We start from the raw sequence: 15,169 nt of genomic DNA, 5'->3' as shown, positions 1-15,169 counted from the left end.
CCGCTCGTGGTGCCACTTTCCCTTGGTGGGTGACTCTGCTTCACCAGCCCACTGCTCTTCATGTGGCCCAGGTTGGAGAATGTGCCGGCACTGCCTGTTGGGGGCTGTTCTAGTTATCTCGGGGCCATCCTAACAGTGACAAACAAGCCTCCCTCTCCCGTTTCCTATCTGGACGTGACCTCAGGGCCTGGAATGCTGTCTTGTGGTTGTGAACTTCTGCAAAGACAGAGCCGTGCCTTTGTGGTAGGAACCGGGGCCCATGGGCATGCGCAGCAGGACGTGCACCACAAGGCACCGCTCGAGGCATTGTCTGCCCCGCCCCCGGCCCCGTCAGAGCTGATCTCTAAGGGCTGGTCTGAGGGGCGCCTCTGGGTTTGCTCTTCTGACAAGAAAAACAGGCACACAAGTTAGAGAGGTCTCTTGAAGAACCTTCCCTTCGAGTCTGCCGAATGGGCCTGATGTAACGTGTGCCTGGCATAGTGATGAAACAGCTCCTTTTAATAAATGTTTATTCAATAATTGGCAAACTCTAAACATAAACCATCAAGGAAGATTGGGGTTTCCCGCCTCCCCTGTAGGAAAATTGGGAATGATTTGGTGTGAAGTGACTCCCTTTCGGATGCTCCATGACAACAGATTTCTAGTGTATTTGAGTATTTGCTTTGGCACCGTACTTTACCTGAGAGGTGTGGTAGGGCAGGCGCACAGGTTTCTGCCCCTGGCCTTGCTTGTCTTCGTTGGGTCAGCCCTCCTGTTGCCTGCCTGGCTTCCTGCTACAGAAGGGTGTTTACCTGGAGCAGGTGCCACTGAGGCTCTGACCCCCCTGTGGTGCTGAGGCCCCAGCTTTGCAGACTCTGGAGCCTCGGTTACAAGCACGGTGCCACCCTGGGGACCAGGGCACAGCATCGAAGGACACTTTCCAGGGCAAGGTGAGAATCCTGCACTCGAGCTGCAGCAGAAAGGTAGCCCGGAAGCCCCATCACACAGCTGCGTGGGTGCATGGAGAAGGGTGGATGCTAGGAAAGCCCAGAACAGGGCAGCCCAGCAAGTCAGAGTGCAGCGGGGTACGAAGGATCGTCAGGAGTTGCCGGGCACAGAGTGAAGAGGCGTGTTCCAGACAAGGAAGGCAGTGTGAAGGCCCAGACCCGGTGAGGAAGTAGAAAGTGGAGAGGTGGGGTCACATGAGGTCAGAAGGGGGGTTGTTTTGATTTTTGTTTGTTGTGATCGAAGCACAGCAGGTGCATCATTCCTTCTGCACGTACCCAATGAGCGTTTATTTACTGCGTGCCACCATGCTATGCTGGGTGCTGGTTATAAAGCAATTAGTGGTGTGTTAGATGGTGGATGTGGTGGAGAAATCGAAGTCGGGGAGGAAGGTGGTCTTGCTGGGGTGACTGATGCTTCTAAATGGGTGGCCAAGGAAGGTCCATTTCCCCATGACGGTGGCCTTGGCTTGGAGACCACACAGCCACAGTGCAGGCCTGGGAAGAAACTGCCAAGCCTGGGCCAGGGCGCTTTTCAGCTTCCATTTAGAGGTGGAATTGCTGGGTCACACAGTGGCTCCCTGGTTGGCTTTTTGCGCCAGCATAGCTGCAGCTGTTGGACAACGTCACTGTGCCATTTCCCAGTACCGGTGCCACTTTGTCCACGGCCTCGCCACCTCAGTCAGCCGACTTCCTGTTGGTGGCAGCCACCTCTCACTTGCTGTGGCTTCGATTTGAATTTCCCTCCGTATGCTCTTCAGCCACTTGTTTCTTTTTTGGACAAATGTCCAGTTAGATCCTTTGCCTGTGTCCTGGTTGGGTTATTTTTGTTTTTACTGCTGGTTTTTGTTTTTTTTGTTTGTTTCTTTCTTTTTTTGATACCTGAGATCGAACTCAGACCTTATGCTTGTGAAGCAGGCAACAGAACCACTAAGCTAAATCCCTGGCCCTTTTTACTGCTGGTTTTAAATGTTCTTTATCTAATCAAATTCCTGTCTTTTATTGGATATACAACTTACAAATACTCTTTCCCATTTATTGGGTTGTTTTTCACTTTCTTCGTGTGTCCTTGGACATAGAAATTTTTTCATTTTGGAATCCAGTCTTATCTGTTTTCCTCTTCTGTGCTTTAGGTGTCATGTTTAGGAAACTATTAGCTAACTTAAGGTTGTAAAATTTACATTTGTTTAAGAGTTTTAAAGTTTTAGCTCCTGTATTTAGGCATGTGACCCATTGAGTTCATCTTTGTAAATGGTGCTAGGTGCAGCGTCCTTCTTTGGAATAAAGACGCCCAGTTCTTCCAGCACCACTTCTGAAGGACTCTTTTGTCGTCCGTCCCCCCCAATTGTCCTGACAAGGATGTGTCACATCGATTGGTCCTTGAATGTTAAACCAGTCCTTGGCCCTTTTCATATATGCTTGGACTTGATTTGTTCACATTTTAAGATTTGGGCAGGGCCTGGTACTGGGGATGGGACCCGGGGCCTTGGGACTGAGCTGCAGCCTCAGCTCTGTTTATTTTTTATTTTGAGAGAGGGTCTTGCTGAGTTATCAGGCTGTGCTGGAACTTGTGACCCTCCCATCTCAGGCATCCAAAGTGCTGGGATTACAGGCATGCACCACCGTGCCAGGCAGTGATTCTCTCGCTTTTAAAGCCTGTTAGAAGTTGGAATAAATGAAGGAATGAGTAGTTGGCCCTTTTCACTCTAATAGGGTTAATATTTACCCTTTGTTTTGGTACGGGGATCGGACTCGGAACTTTGTGCTTGTGAGGAAGGCGGCAGAACCACTGAGCTAAATCCCCGGCCCTAATATTTACCTTATTAAAATAAAGTACATTGATGCCACTAAGAAAATGGCCTGTGCAACATTTTAATGCTTCACAATTTAGCAACGCCATTTTATAACTGCCGTTATACACTCTGAATTCTTTGAGTTTTGTTTTCATTGTAGAGCAGAGTGTCGAGATGAATTTCTGGTATCTCTAGGGTCCATCTTACTAGAAGGTTGTTACTCCAGCGGCCTCCAAAACACGGTGACTCTGAATCCGGTTTTCCCTCTTGTGAGCATGTCTGGCTGTTGATTTCCGTTGTTCTGGCTGTGGTGGAGCCAAGCCATTGAACATATGTACTTGGGAGTAGACTGCTCTTCTGTCTGCCCTTCTAGGTCTGGGCGGGGGTTTCTTGGATGTGGTTTATCGATGGTCTGCGTGCTGGTTGTTCTGGAGGGCATCATGGGGCCGGTGTATAGGTTCTGTGAGCCCTAATTCTGTGCTTGGGGATTTAGGATTCCCAGGAGATCTGTAGCATTATCACAGTAAATAGCACAATCATTGTACTCAATCGAATGCTTGCCTGCTTTCATTTACCACCATGTCATAACTAAATTTGGGGCATAAAAAATTATAAATGGGTACTTTTATTTCTAGTTTCCTTTTTGTCTTTGAGAAGACATAAGAGTCCATTTTCCCTTGTGATTCCTATGAGCTTTAAGCGTTTCCCCAGCAAGGCTCCTCTGTCTGCCCAGGGGCTGCCTGGGTCCCAGCAGAAGTACGTCCTCTCCTCCAGGGCCTCTCGTGGCAGCGGGGTGCCCTCCTCTGGAGAGGTGCGCCTGCACTGCTGCTTCTGGCTCTAGGAGAGACCAGCTGGGTGTGGCGTCATTGAAAATGCCTGCCTTCCTCTCCTCTCACCCTAATAAAGTCTGCTGGGAAAGCTCCTGCATTACTCCCTGGGGAGTCCTCACGCGTGCATCAAGTTGCGATAATTTTCTTCAGTGAGCCATAGGCTTGTCTTTCTCGTTTAAAGTTTTTTGTTTTTTGTCTTTAAGTTCTGGGCACAGAACTCCAGGCTCTCACCCTAGCTCTTTGTATTGTTTATTTTGAGACAGGTTCTTACTAAGTTCTGAGTTGCCCCACCGTGCTCAGACTTGATCCTCCTGCCCCAGCCTCCCAGAGTGCTAGGATTGCAGGTGTGTGCCACCCCACCACGCTCCAGGTTAATCTTTTGGTAGAAAATTATGAATAGTTCTCCCTAAATTAGGAAAAGATATGAAAAATAAAACCCGATCCCACAGCTGTTCCTGGTGTGAATACTACAGTGTAGCTTTCCATTGAGGACAGAGCCAAGACCTTCTGTGCATGATGCAGTGACAAGCGGCTTCCCCTGTGTGAACCTCAGTTAATGAGGTCACAGTGCCGGCACCCAGTGTGCGGAGTAACGCAGATGGTCTTTCTGTTCACGGGGGTGCACTTCTCACACCGCAGCAAAGTGTGGTTAGACACGGACCGGTGGCCCGTGTGAGTCCCTGGGGCACTGACCGGGAGCCCTGGGTCTTGCCAGCCGCAAATGTGGGAGGCTGGCAGCTCTCCTTTGGGTCGTTCCGTGAGCTACGTGCAGAAGCAGACTGTGTGTCCCACAGAGCCCGCTGAGCGCTTCTTCCAGGCTGGAAAAGAGAACTAGCAGTTCCCACCTCAGCAGGACTGTGGAGAATGAAGGGAGGCACTCGCTCCAGACAAGAAAACCCCTAGTGCTGAGTACATCTTGTTCCTTACAGGAAGGAAATTAATTTTAAGGTCACCCCTTTGACTTTTGTACTAAAACCCCCAATTTTTTTTTTCTTTTGGTACTGGGGATTGAACTCAGAACCTCACGCTTGTGAGGCAGGCGGCAGAACCACTGAGCTAAATCCCCAGCCCCTATTAACCCCAAATTTTATTTAAAAATGTATTCTGCAGTCAGCAAGAGGTCAGATGAGTTTGCTTGGGGCTGCAGACATCTGTGTTGTGCTCCTATATTGCTGTCATTTATTGGACAGAAAGCTGACCTAGGGATGAACGTGCTCCTCGAGCTGCCCGCCCTGAGCGGATGCTTTGTGTTTTTCAGGTCTCCGGTGCCGTACTCCACCACCAAAGTGCCCCACCCCACGCTTGCCCCAGTGGCCACCAGCCAAGCCAAGCAGGTACCGTCGGATGGTTCCATCAGCAGTCCTGCGTGTGCCGTCTTTCAAAGTCCCTCCTGGCTTAAATGAGCCATAAGCCAAGAGAGCTGTGACCCTTTCCTCATAATTATAGTTCACTAGAGCAGTGGGTCACGCCTGACACTCTGCACCAGTCACCTCGCATTACAGCTCCTCTGTCCATTTGGAGGCGGTGTTGGGCTGAAGTTGACTTCACTGAGCACCATCTCAGCCCAGCCTTGCACCTGCCCTGTGCAGTAGGTATCTATGTCACCCTGATGACCGACGCAGGCTTACCTGGCCTGAGGCTGTTGGCTCCCGCCCGTCCCCCACTCTCCTCACTGCACTGTTCAGTGCGGCGTCTGGGGGCCGCACTGTCTGGTTCTCTCCTGCAGCCTGTCTCCCCAAGTCTGTGGATCTCATTGATGTTATGTCCGGCTTCAGGCGCTTGACTGCTAAGCAGTGTCTTCTACAAAAATAGGTCACGTTGTAAACAGTGCAGAAAAAAATAACAGGAGATAGCTGGGAGGTGGGCCGAGCGAAGTCTGAAACTTGTCCTAAGAAATCCTGGTTTCCCTGCCACCCTTCCATCTCTGCTGAGTAGCTCTAAATTGCCTGAGATCAGGGTTTGAGACTGAACGTCAGAACTCGCCCATTGTGAGTTCTTGATCGTGGCCCTGCTGTGACCTAAAATGGCATTTAGGAGGTACGATCAATTATAGGGTGAATGTTTAAATTTTTTTTTTTAATTATTACTGTAAAAGACACATTGCCATTAATCCCCCTCAGTACACACTTATACCATCATTCTTGGCACTTTCCGAAGCACTCTAGAAGTCCTCTTTCACGTCTTGAGGAAGTGTGATCAAAAACACAGTGAACATTGCTGCTGAGCACCATCCAGGGGAAAGCTGGAGCCTTGAAAACAACGCTGTGTCCACATCCACCTTATTCATTGGATCTGGCACTGCAACTTCCAGCTCCTCCCCAAAGTCAAATGACCATGAAAGGAAATGTTTTAAATGGATACAGGACACTGAGGCAGCCAGGACAGAGCAACTAAAGAGCCTCAGGAAGGAGGGCTCCAGAGCCACTGCAGGAAGTGGCGAGGACCGTGAGATCAGTGTGCTCGAAGCAAGGAGGTTTGATAGCCATGTTTCTTTTACTGTGATTAATGTCTTTAAAAATGTGAGCATCATCATGTATTTTCAGTCACACTTCATGAGGATTTAGCACTTGCCCCTGGAGGTTTCTGGCTGCACCGTGGGGGCCCCAGGAGAAGCCTCAGTCAGGGCTGATGAGTGCAGGGACATTGGCTGAGGACGGAGAACTCGGTCATAAATTCATGGACAGCTGGAACCCTTTCCTGCCTCTGCTCCTTCACTCGTTCACCTGCCAAGTACCCAGTGCCTTTTGTGGGCCAGGCACTGTGCTAGGCACTGGGAAAACAGCCCTGAGCTGGACAGGCCTGGCAGCCTTCGCAGCATGAGCAGACTTGTCCTCTCTGTCCTCCCCGCTGATCTTGTCAGTGGTTGACTTCAATTCAGATTTGACTTGCTTTCTTCCCCTTTTTTTGTAATTTAAGCTAAATGAACATAATTATGCTTATTTAGTTTATGTTTGTACATTTACATTTCACATACTCCGTTAGTCCAAGAGATGTTCGTGGTTGACTAGAAACATCTTGTGTCCTGTTACAGGGATCTCTGATGAATTCCCTGAAGCCGTCTGGGCCCATGCCAGCATCCAGTCAGTTGTCACCTGCTGATAAAGTCCCAGGTCAGTTTGCGTTCTTGTTTTAGTGACAGAAGCACCTAATAGAGATTATTGCACTGGGCCAGTGAGGCAATCGACACAGGAAATCAAGCTCGGAGGTCACATTGGAAAGGCCTCTGCTGATGGAGGATTTCTGAGACGTTACTGAGCCCTTTAGCGGCTTTTAAAATTTTGAGTTGAGTTTGAAAAACCTCAGAATGGCAGGGGAAAACCTTCCCTCAGGTTGTTTTCCTAGGAAGGGGCAATAGCATTGTCTTCCCCTGCCTTGTGAGGAGTATTAGGAGTGTTGCACTATTGCCTCCAAAAGGAATAAAAACACCGTGGCTCACAGTGACAGCTCAAAAGTTAGTAAGACAGAAAATGGATTTGTTAGTGTAAGGTCTCAGGGCAGGTATTATGTAATAAGTCAGGATGACAAGATTGATGACTTCACAGCCTTGCTTGGCTCTCACTCAAGCAGAATTGTCCTTAGGTAAATTAGCTTCACAGTAACTGAGCGTGGGCTCCGTTCCTGCAGCACCTCGTTCACTGCGAAGGCCTCTCGCCTGCAGCTGATGGGCATTCTCAGCAGGTCTGTGAGCAGGCTGTGTCCGAAAGCACACTGCACACAGTCACTGCTCACATCCAAATCGCTGCTCAGTCGTGCAGTGATTCCAACCCCAAGCTTTTCTCAGCAGCTGTCAGGCAACTATTCCCTGCACTCAGAGGAAAACCATTCTCGTATAAGCTCAAGCTGAATTCTAGTGTTCAGATTCATGGGGAGCCACATACAGCCCCTATTGACTTGGGCCTAAGGCTCGAATCATTTAGGATTCAAACTAAGAAATGTGTTTCTGTTTCTGCTGATAGCTTAGAAAAGTCACGTACCCTAACTTTTCAAGGCCTGCTGTGGCAAAGCCTTTTGTCCTCCTGAAGTTAAGAAGGAGACCCAGCGGACTTTGTTTGGTGCATGGCCAGGTGTAGTGGGACTCACAGAGAAGGAAGGCCACCTCCCCTGCCAGAGTTTGCACTTGCATCTGCTGGAGAATCAGAGTTTTAAAACAGAACAGTTTTGGGCCAGGGATTTAGCTCAGGGGTGCCCCGCCTGCCTCACAAGCGCAAGGTTCTGAGTTCAATCTCCGGTACCAAAAAAAAAAAACAGAACATTTTTCTTTTGGGAGGAAATCTTTCCTGAAAAATCTTGAGTTTGTAGAAAGTTTTTTTTTAAGCATTTCTAAAACCTCTGCTGAATAGTTCCTTTTATTAGTTGATGATGGAAATACTTTCATTGTTTTTCTGTTATAAAACTAGTGCGTATCAGGCAGGTGATGTACCTAGTGGTAAGAGGCTTGTGTAGCACCTGCAAGTCCTGGGTTCAATCCCTACTACTCACTGCAAAAGGAAAAGAAAGGAGGGGAAGGAGGGAGAGAAGGAGGAAGGAAAGAAAGCTATCACGTATCTGTGATGTAGAAGGTGGAAGCTCCCCTTGTAAATTCCGTATTTCTGGGATAATAACCCTTAATGTTTTTATGTGTGTCTCCAGGTTACTTCATTATTTTCTAAACAAAAATAGGCAAGTCCCATTTATACTGATTTTGTAAGCTGTTTCCCCTTAACCTGGCCCCATTACAGTAAATGTCCCGTCACCCTTCTGGGTCGGGGACAGATCTGCCTTCCCGTTTTAGTGGCCACCCAGGATGCATCTGTAGTTCCCTGTTTACCCAACTCTGCCAGTGTCTGGGATCGTTTTTCATGGCTCATGATCATGGGCACAGCTGCCTTGAGTATGCTGTCCACACTTCCTTGTATTCCAGTGGCTTTACTTTTTTTTTTTTTTTACTAATAGCCACCCCATATTCATTTAAAGAAAGCATATTTTGTCCTTAGAATTGTTTGGTTTGGTTTGATTTGGGAATTTTATTGGAGGGGCATCTTAAATACAGTTTTTCTATAGTGCCCCCCCCCATTTAAAATGGATCCACAGGAAAAATGTGGAGGATTATACCCTAAACTGAAGTTGGAGCCTGGAGGATGATGATTTGCTCTTTTAACTTTCTATACTTCTTTCAACCATAGTGATCATATATTACCTCTGTTTTTGTTTTTGTTTTTGTTTTTGGTACTGGGGATCGAACTTGGACCTTGTGCTTACAAGGCAAGTGCCAGGACCACTGAGCTAAATCCCCGGCCCTTACCTCTATAATTTAGAGAAAAGAAGAAAACTATTTTGTTGAATTAAAAACATGTGAAAACACAGTATAAAGAAATAAGTATGACATGGTCCATTGAGAAGTCACTACTCAGAAATGTTTAGCCTATTAACCTGTTTATTTTTGGATTTTTTTCCCTTCAGTGTGTGTTAATTTTAGCTGATGTAAAGCCTCGCTGTACATACACATATGTGTGTGTCTTTATATCAATTGGTTTTGAATGATAAGTACTTTCCCACAACATAAAAACAACTTGCACTGTACTGACATCATTGTGATGCCTTTCCTGGAAAGGAGAGCGCGCCATGCCTCTGATGGGGATGAAGTCTGGCGAGCAGGAGAGAAGCTCAGCACCTGGAGCCTCAGCCCTCTGCACACCTGCTCCCAGGGTACCCATGGGGTCACAAGTGCTGGGTGCAGGCTCTCAACTGCATTGTGCGCTCTGGGCTGCAGGGAATTCCGAACCGGAACAGCACTTGTAACAGACTTTCTCCCTCCTTTCAGGGCCAGGGACGGCCAAGGTGGAAGCAGCTGTGACCCCGACTCCATCTGCCGTGGGGCAGGGCAGCAAGCCCTTCTCGTTCGCACCGTCAGGGTCAGTACTGAGCGAGTCTCGGGCTCCTCCCATTGGCAGGCCTGCGTGTGTGCTGATGAAGGGTGTGGCCGGGGCTCTTCCCCTGCAGTGACATGGCTGCTTGGCGGTGGCCGTAGCTGGGCCTTCTGATGTCAGTCAGACTTGGCACCTCAGAGTTATCTGCTCCTTGGTGACCTAAGCCTATGGTCTCTGTGGTACGTTTTATAGGCCATCTGCTTTATCACACTGGAACAGTTGCATCTTGAGGCCTCTTGGAGCCCAGATGTGACACTCGGATTGGCTTTATTGCACCGAGAGCACAATGGAAGAAATAACTGTTTGAAATTGTGGTTTTTGCAGGGATATAGGGGGATCTATTTCTTTTTCATGTTTTTTAAAGATAATTATGGCCATATGGGTACAGTTGAGTCATCTTACAAAATGAGTTTCTTCTACACCTCAAGTTCCCGGGTCACACGCACACACTCGTGTCGAAAGGGCTGCGCATACCTGGGGTCCCCATTCCTGCGCTGCTGCAGCCTGTGGCTGAGGCTGGACCCTGTCTGCTGCTCTGCCCTCGTGGCCGGCTGAGTGCGCGTGTCCTCACCACGGTCATCCTCACCGCCGTCCCTTTCCCTGCCACTGTTGTCTTTCTCCTTCACCAAACATGCAGTGAAAAGAGGGCACTCGGCCTGGACAGAGGAAGCTGGATGTGTTCACATGGGTCTTTCCTGGTTGTGCATCTAGTTTTCTACTTCCCAAAGGTGATTTGGAGCAAACCCTAAGGCGCAGGTCAGTGCCAAGGACAGCCGCCGCCTTTGCACGGCTGGCTAGGAAGGCGCGGGCCTCGCCCTCCCTGAAGTGTCACTCCTCGCCACTGTAAATGTGCTGGAAGGTTGCGGGCTGGCGCGCCCTGGTTAGGTAAATTTCCTCATCATGTTGAGGTCTGCCAACCATGAAAGCCTGTTCCCTTCGTGGGATAAAATGCTTGGCACATCTTGAAGAGGGCACCAGTGGGTACTGTATCTGTTATACTTCGCCCTCTTCTGTTTTAAAACTTACTTAGTCTAAGGTCTGCTCTTTGAGCTTTTGTTACAGTGAATCACCTACCCTGGCCCACTTGCACCGAGTTTCCTCCTTTGGCTATGAGGTCTGTCCCTAGTGTGTAGAGAACATGTCCGGGAAGAACGGAGATGGTGAAAGGAGCGGGAAAGTTCTGAACAGTCTCCCAGCTGGAGTGCCGGGCTCCATCTCGGCACAGGCAGGGCTTCTGGCCCCCAGTGCTCTCTGCAGTGGCGTGGGGCTCCTGCTGTGTCCTTAGCCTCGGTGGGGCCTGCGCTTCCCCCAGTCCAGCTGCTCCCACTCCCCCCTCCACGAGCCAGGCCATCTACTTAGCCCCCACTCACGGTGCACACTCCAGCGTCCCCACCGCTGCCGCATTGCTTTTCTCAGGACAGCTTTCCATCCATCCAGACCTCCGCCTGCCCCTGCCCCTGCCGGAGACCTGGAGCCTAAGCACCTTGAGCTGGACACTTGCCCTCTGCTGCAGATCTCTGAGGGCACACTGTGTGAATGGCTTGTAAAGGGGAATATTGAAAGGTTGGTTCTGTGCCCTGGCTTTGTCCCTTGTTAACTTCTCTTTTTCCTTTTGCTAGGACTGGATTTAGTTTTGGGATAATCACACCAACACCATCTTCTAACTTCACTGGCACACAAGGTACAGTCTGCATTGCGTGGCATTACTTTTGTGCTCCCTCTGAACACTCGCAGGTTATTTTCGTACAGATGTGGTGACATTTTAACACTCCTGGGTCTTGCTTACGGTTTATGCTGTAATTTTGGTGTTGATAACGTACATTAACAACATGTCCAGGGGCCTGGGGGTGTAACTCAGTGGTCAGTGCATACACACAACCTTGGATTCCAACCTCAGCACTGCAAAAGAAAAAGGAGGTTTAATTTAGGAATCTGATGTGAAGAATTTCTCTCTATTTCCCTGATTAAAGTCAGGGAAAAGACTTCTGGGAAGTCGAGGCTGTGCTTTAAATTTGAATATTAATGTGCAAATTAAAATTTCTTTCTTTTTGTCTGTAACTTAAAATGTCATCAGTTTGCAGAGTGATTCTGTAGGGTGAGACACACATAGTGACACAGTAGAAGACTGAGCTTGCTTTACCCAATAACATGGCAGCAACCTGCTGGCCATGTGTCTTGTTGAAGATCCATCAAGGAGCACATTTTTGCTCTTTAATTTATTTATACTTTGGGTTTCTCCTGTAAGCAAAACCAGGCAATATTTAAGCTGTGTGTCTGCTCATTTCACTTACATTACGGTCTCAGGGTGCTCCCATTGTCCTACAAATGACTCAACATGATCCTTCTTTAGAATTTACATGTTTTTAATGCTTACAACAATTTGAAGACATGTGAAAAACAATGCCTATTATTTTTTAAGTACCTTCCAGTTCTGTTTAATTTTTCTTTTATATTATTTCTTTTCATTTTTTGTCTGCTTTCTTTTCTAATTTTTTTAAAATTTTATTTTAAAACCAAGCTTCCTCCTGCCTCAGCCTCTGCACTAGCTGACACTGTGAGGTGCACACCCCCACACCCAGCTGACAGACATTCCCGAGGTGCTTTCTCTGCCCACCCACATGGTCATTTCCCGGTGGCGCAGGTCTTCTCGAGTTCTGGAGGGAGACTGGCCTGAGAACACAGCAGATGTTCTGACCCTGGTCTGAGCATGCTCCTTAAAACATTGGTGATTTCATGCATTTCCTTCTAGAGCAGATATTCTGAAATTTTCTTTTAACCTTTTCCCATGTAAGTGTGGCAGAATACCCTCAGCCCATCGTATCCCCATTCTCACTTTCTAGAGGGAGAATAATTCCATGACATAAAAAGATTCGAGAGGAACAAAGTCATTGTCAAAAATCATCAAGGGCCGGGGGTTTAGCTTAGTGGCGCCACACCTGCCTGGCAAGCGCAAGGTCTTGAGTTTGATTCAAGGTACTAGAAAAAAAAATCATAGGGAGCCGGGTGTGGTGGCGCACACCTGTAATCCGAGCTACTCGGGAGACTGAGGCAGGAGCATCACAAGTTCAAAACCAGCCTGGGAGGCCAGGGATTTAGCTCAGTGGTGCCGCTGCCTACCTCACAAGTGCAAGGACCCGAGTTTGATCCCTGGTACCAAAAATACAAATTAAAAAAAGCCAGCCTGGGCAACCTAGCAAGACCCTGTCCCCAAATAAAAAGAAGTCTGGATGTTGCTCAGTGTTAGAGTGCTTGTCAGTGCCACAGGAAGGAAAATAAAATAGGAATAAAATGCAATAGTAATTTTTTTGGGGTACCGGGGATCGAACTTGAGACCTTGTGCTTGCCAGGCAGGTGCCAGAACCACTGAGCTAAATCCCCAGCCCCTGCAATAGTAATTCTGTATGAACACTTTAATTGACTTTAATTTAACAGACAGCAGTCCAAAACCAGAAGGTACTCAATACAAAATTTGTGATAAATAGCTTATTTGGTAGAGCCCATGTAAGTGTGTTAAAAAAAAAAAGATTGTCTGGGGATTGACATTTTGTGCCCATAAAAAAATAAACTTGCCTCTGCAGGCAAGCCCTGCTCCCTGGGACCCAGAGGCACAGCGTGGGGACGCAGCCCTCGGATTTGTTAAATCCAACCCATTCCTGGTTTCTTTCTCACTCCAGGGGCAGCATCTCCCACCAAGGACTCAAGCCAGCTCGACACATTCCCCTTCGGTGGGGCCAGCAAACCCTTTTACGAGACGGTCCCCGAAAGCGCCACTCCCTCAGGACTCACACCAGTCCCCAGCGCTGCGAGAAACGCTGCTACCTCTCTAGGGGAGCACCCCCCCTCCAGCAGCAGGCCTGGGGTACCTTCTGGAGCCCTACTGCCCACTAGCAAGCCAGAAGCCCCACCATCCAAGCTGGGAGAACTTTTGTTCCCCAGCTCCTTGGCTGGAGAGACACTGGGAAGCTTCTCAGGGCTTCGTGTGGGCCAAATGGAGGACTCTGCAAAGCCCGCCAGTAAGTCTCCCTCCCCGAGCCTGGCTGGGGCACAGCCAGCCAAGACTCTGAGCACGGCCTCCGGGTTTAACTTCAGCAGCTCTCCCATGCTCGGGAAGCCTGCAGAGCCCCCAGCAACTTCTGCTGTGGCCGCCAGCACCGAAGCGCCACTGGCCACCACCAGCACGGGGACAGGCAGCTCCTCAGTGGGGGTCTTTAGCAGCCTGCAAATCGCCAGTGCAGGACCCTCTGGCACTGTCGGTTTTGGTGGGGCATCACTAAGTGGAAGCAAGGCTGTCTTTTCCTTTGGAAGCCAGCAGACCAGTGACACTGCGCTATCACCCACCCCCCCAGTGACGACACCAGCCGTTCCCCTCCCTGCATCGTTCCCTACCTTGTCCTTCAGTGACCTCCTGAACTCAGTGCCCGCACCCTCCCTGCCCGTGTCCTCTGGGAAGAGCACAGAGGAGGCCATATCATCAGCCCCTCCTGAGAAGCCGGGCAGCAGTGAGGGCTCCACATCCACAGTTGCACTTCCTGTGCAGCCGCAGGCCACCCAGCCCCCCCAGGCTCCCCTGCAGACCTCTGACCCCGTGAAGAAGGAGCCCATTCTTGTGCAGCCTGCAGCCAGCAGCCCCAGCCCTGCAGCACCTAGTGCCAGTCTCCCAGGACCTCCTTCAGAGGCCGCTCCCACAGCCCCTGGGGTCCTTGATGTCAAGGAGGAGACAGCATCTCCTGCTCCCATCTTCCCAGCACCCGGACAGGCTGCTGTCACAGCCGCCACAGCCCCAAGCATGGGCTCTGCAGCCGTGGACGCTGCTCCGACCTCCAGCCCTGCTTGCAGCAGTGCTCCTGGCCCCACTGCAGATACGGCAGTGTTTGGGACTGTCACCTCTGGCTCCTCTGTCTTTACTCAGCCACCTGCCGCCAGCGCCAGCTCAGCATTCAGCCAGCTCACGAGCAACACAGCTACGGCCCCCTCCAGCACCCCTGTGTTTGGACAGGCGGTGCCCAGCACAGCATCAAGTTTGTTTGGGCAGCAGACAGGCAGCACAGCCAGCACAGCCACCGTGGGACCACAGGTCAGCAGCTCAGGCTTCAGCAGCCCAGCCTTCGGTGCTTCAGGCCCGGCTGTCTTCGGCCAGACAGCATTTGGGCAGGCCCCAGCCTTCGGCCAGGCAACCAGCACCCCCGTAAGCAGCTTCTCCTTCAGCCAGCCCGGGTTCAGCTCTGTACCTGCCTTTGGCCAGCCTTCTGCCTCTGCCCCTGTGTCCACAAGCGGCAGCGTCTTTGGGGCCTCATCGAGCACCAGCAGCGCCATCTCCTTCTCTTTCGGACAGTCCTCTGCCGGCACCGGGGCAGGGCTGTTTGGCCAGAACAACCCTCCTGCCTTTGGCCAGAGCCCTGGCTTCGGGCAGAGTGGCTCCATGTTCGGGGGTGCCGCAGCCACCACCTCTACAGCCACGCCTTCAGGCTTTAGCTTTAGTCAAGCTTCAGGTAAGAATGCATGGACACCTTTGCTCTGTTCCTCTCTGCTCTTGGAAACATTTGCAGGAAACTTGTGTTGCTTTTGCAATTAAAGCAAAAAGCAACAAAAACTAACCTGTAAGAGGAGGAAAATGTGCGGCCTTAGGGACGTCTTTGGCCTTGTTGGCTCCGCCACCT

At 49.9% G+C, this 15,169-nt stretch overlaps 1 protein-coding gene across 4 annotated transcripts in view; it reads left to right on the top strand.

The window, feature by feature from the left end:
* Positions 1 to 15,169, top strand: part of Nup214 (nucleoporin 214) — an 83,429-nt gene that overhangs the window by 45,777 nt on the left and 22,483 nt on the right. For all 4 annotated transcript variants that reach the window (XM_013073755.3, XM_004849097.3, XM_004849096.4 and 1 more), the window contains exons 25-29: positions 4,865 to 4,940; positions 6,638 to 6,716; positions 9,407 to 9,497; positions 11,132 to 11,193; positions 13,187 to 15,001. In XM_013073755.3, coding sequence (XP_012929209.2) covers positions 4,865 to 4,940; positions 6,638 to 6,716; positions 9,407 to 9,497; positions 11,132 to 11,193; positions 13,187 to 15,001 — 2,123 coding nt within the window. The remainder of the gene's footprint in view (positions 1 to 4,864; positions 4,941 to 6,637; positions 6,717 to 9,406; positions 9,498 to 11,131; positions 11,194 to 13,186; positions 15,002 to 15,169) is intronic.

Source organism: Heterocephalus glaber, unplaced genomic scaffold, assembly GCF_053883595.1.
Source record: "Heterocephalus glaber isolate CG9 unplaced genomic scaffold, H.glaber_assembly_v1.0 deba00001479, whole genome shotgun sequence".
Lineage (NCBI taxonomy): Eukaryota > Metazoa > Chordata > Mammalia > Rodentia > Bathyergidae > Heterocephalus > Heterocephalus glaber.
Note: the sequence above shows the minus strand (reverse complement) of the source record. Positions and strands in the feature narration are given on the sequence as shown.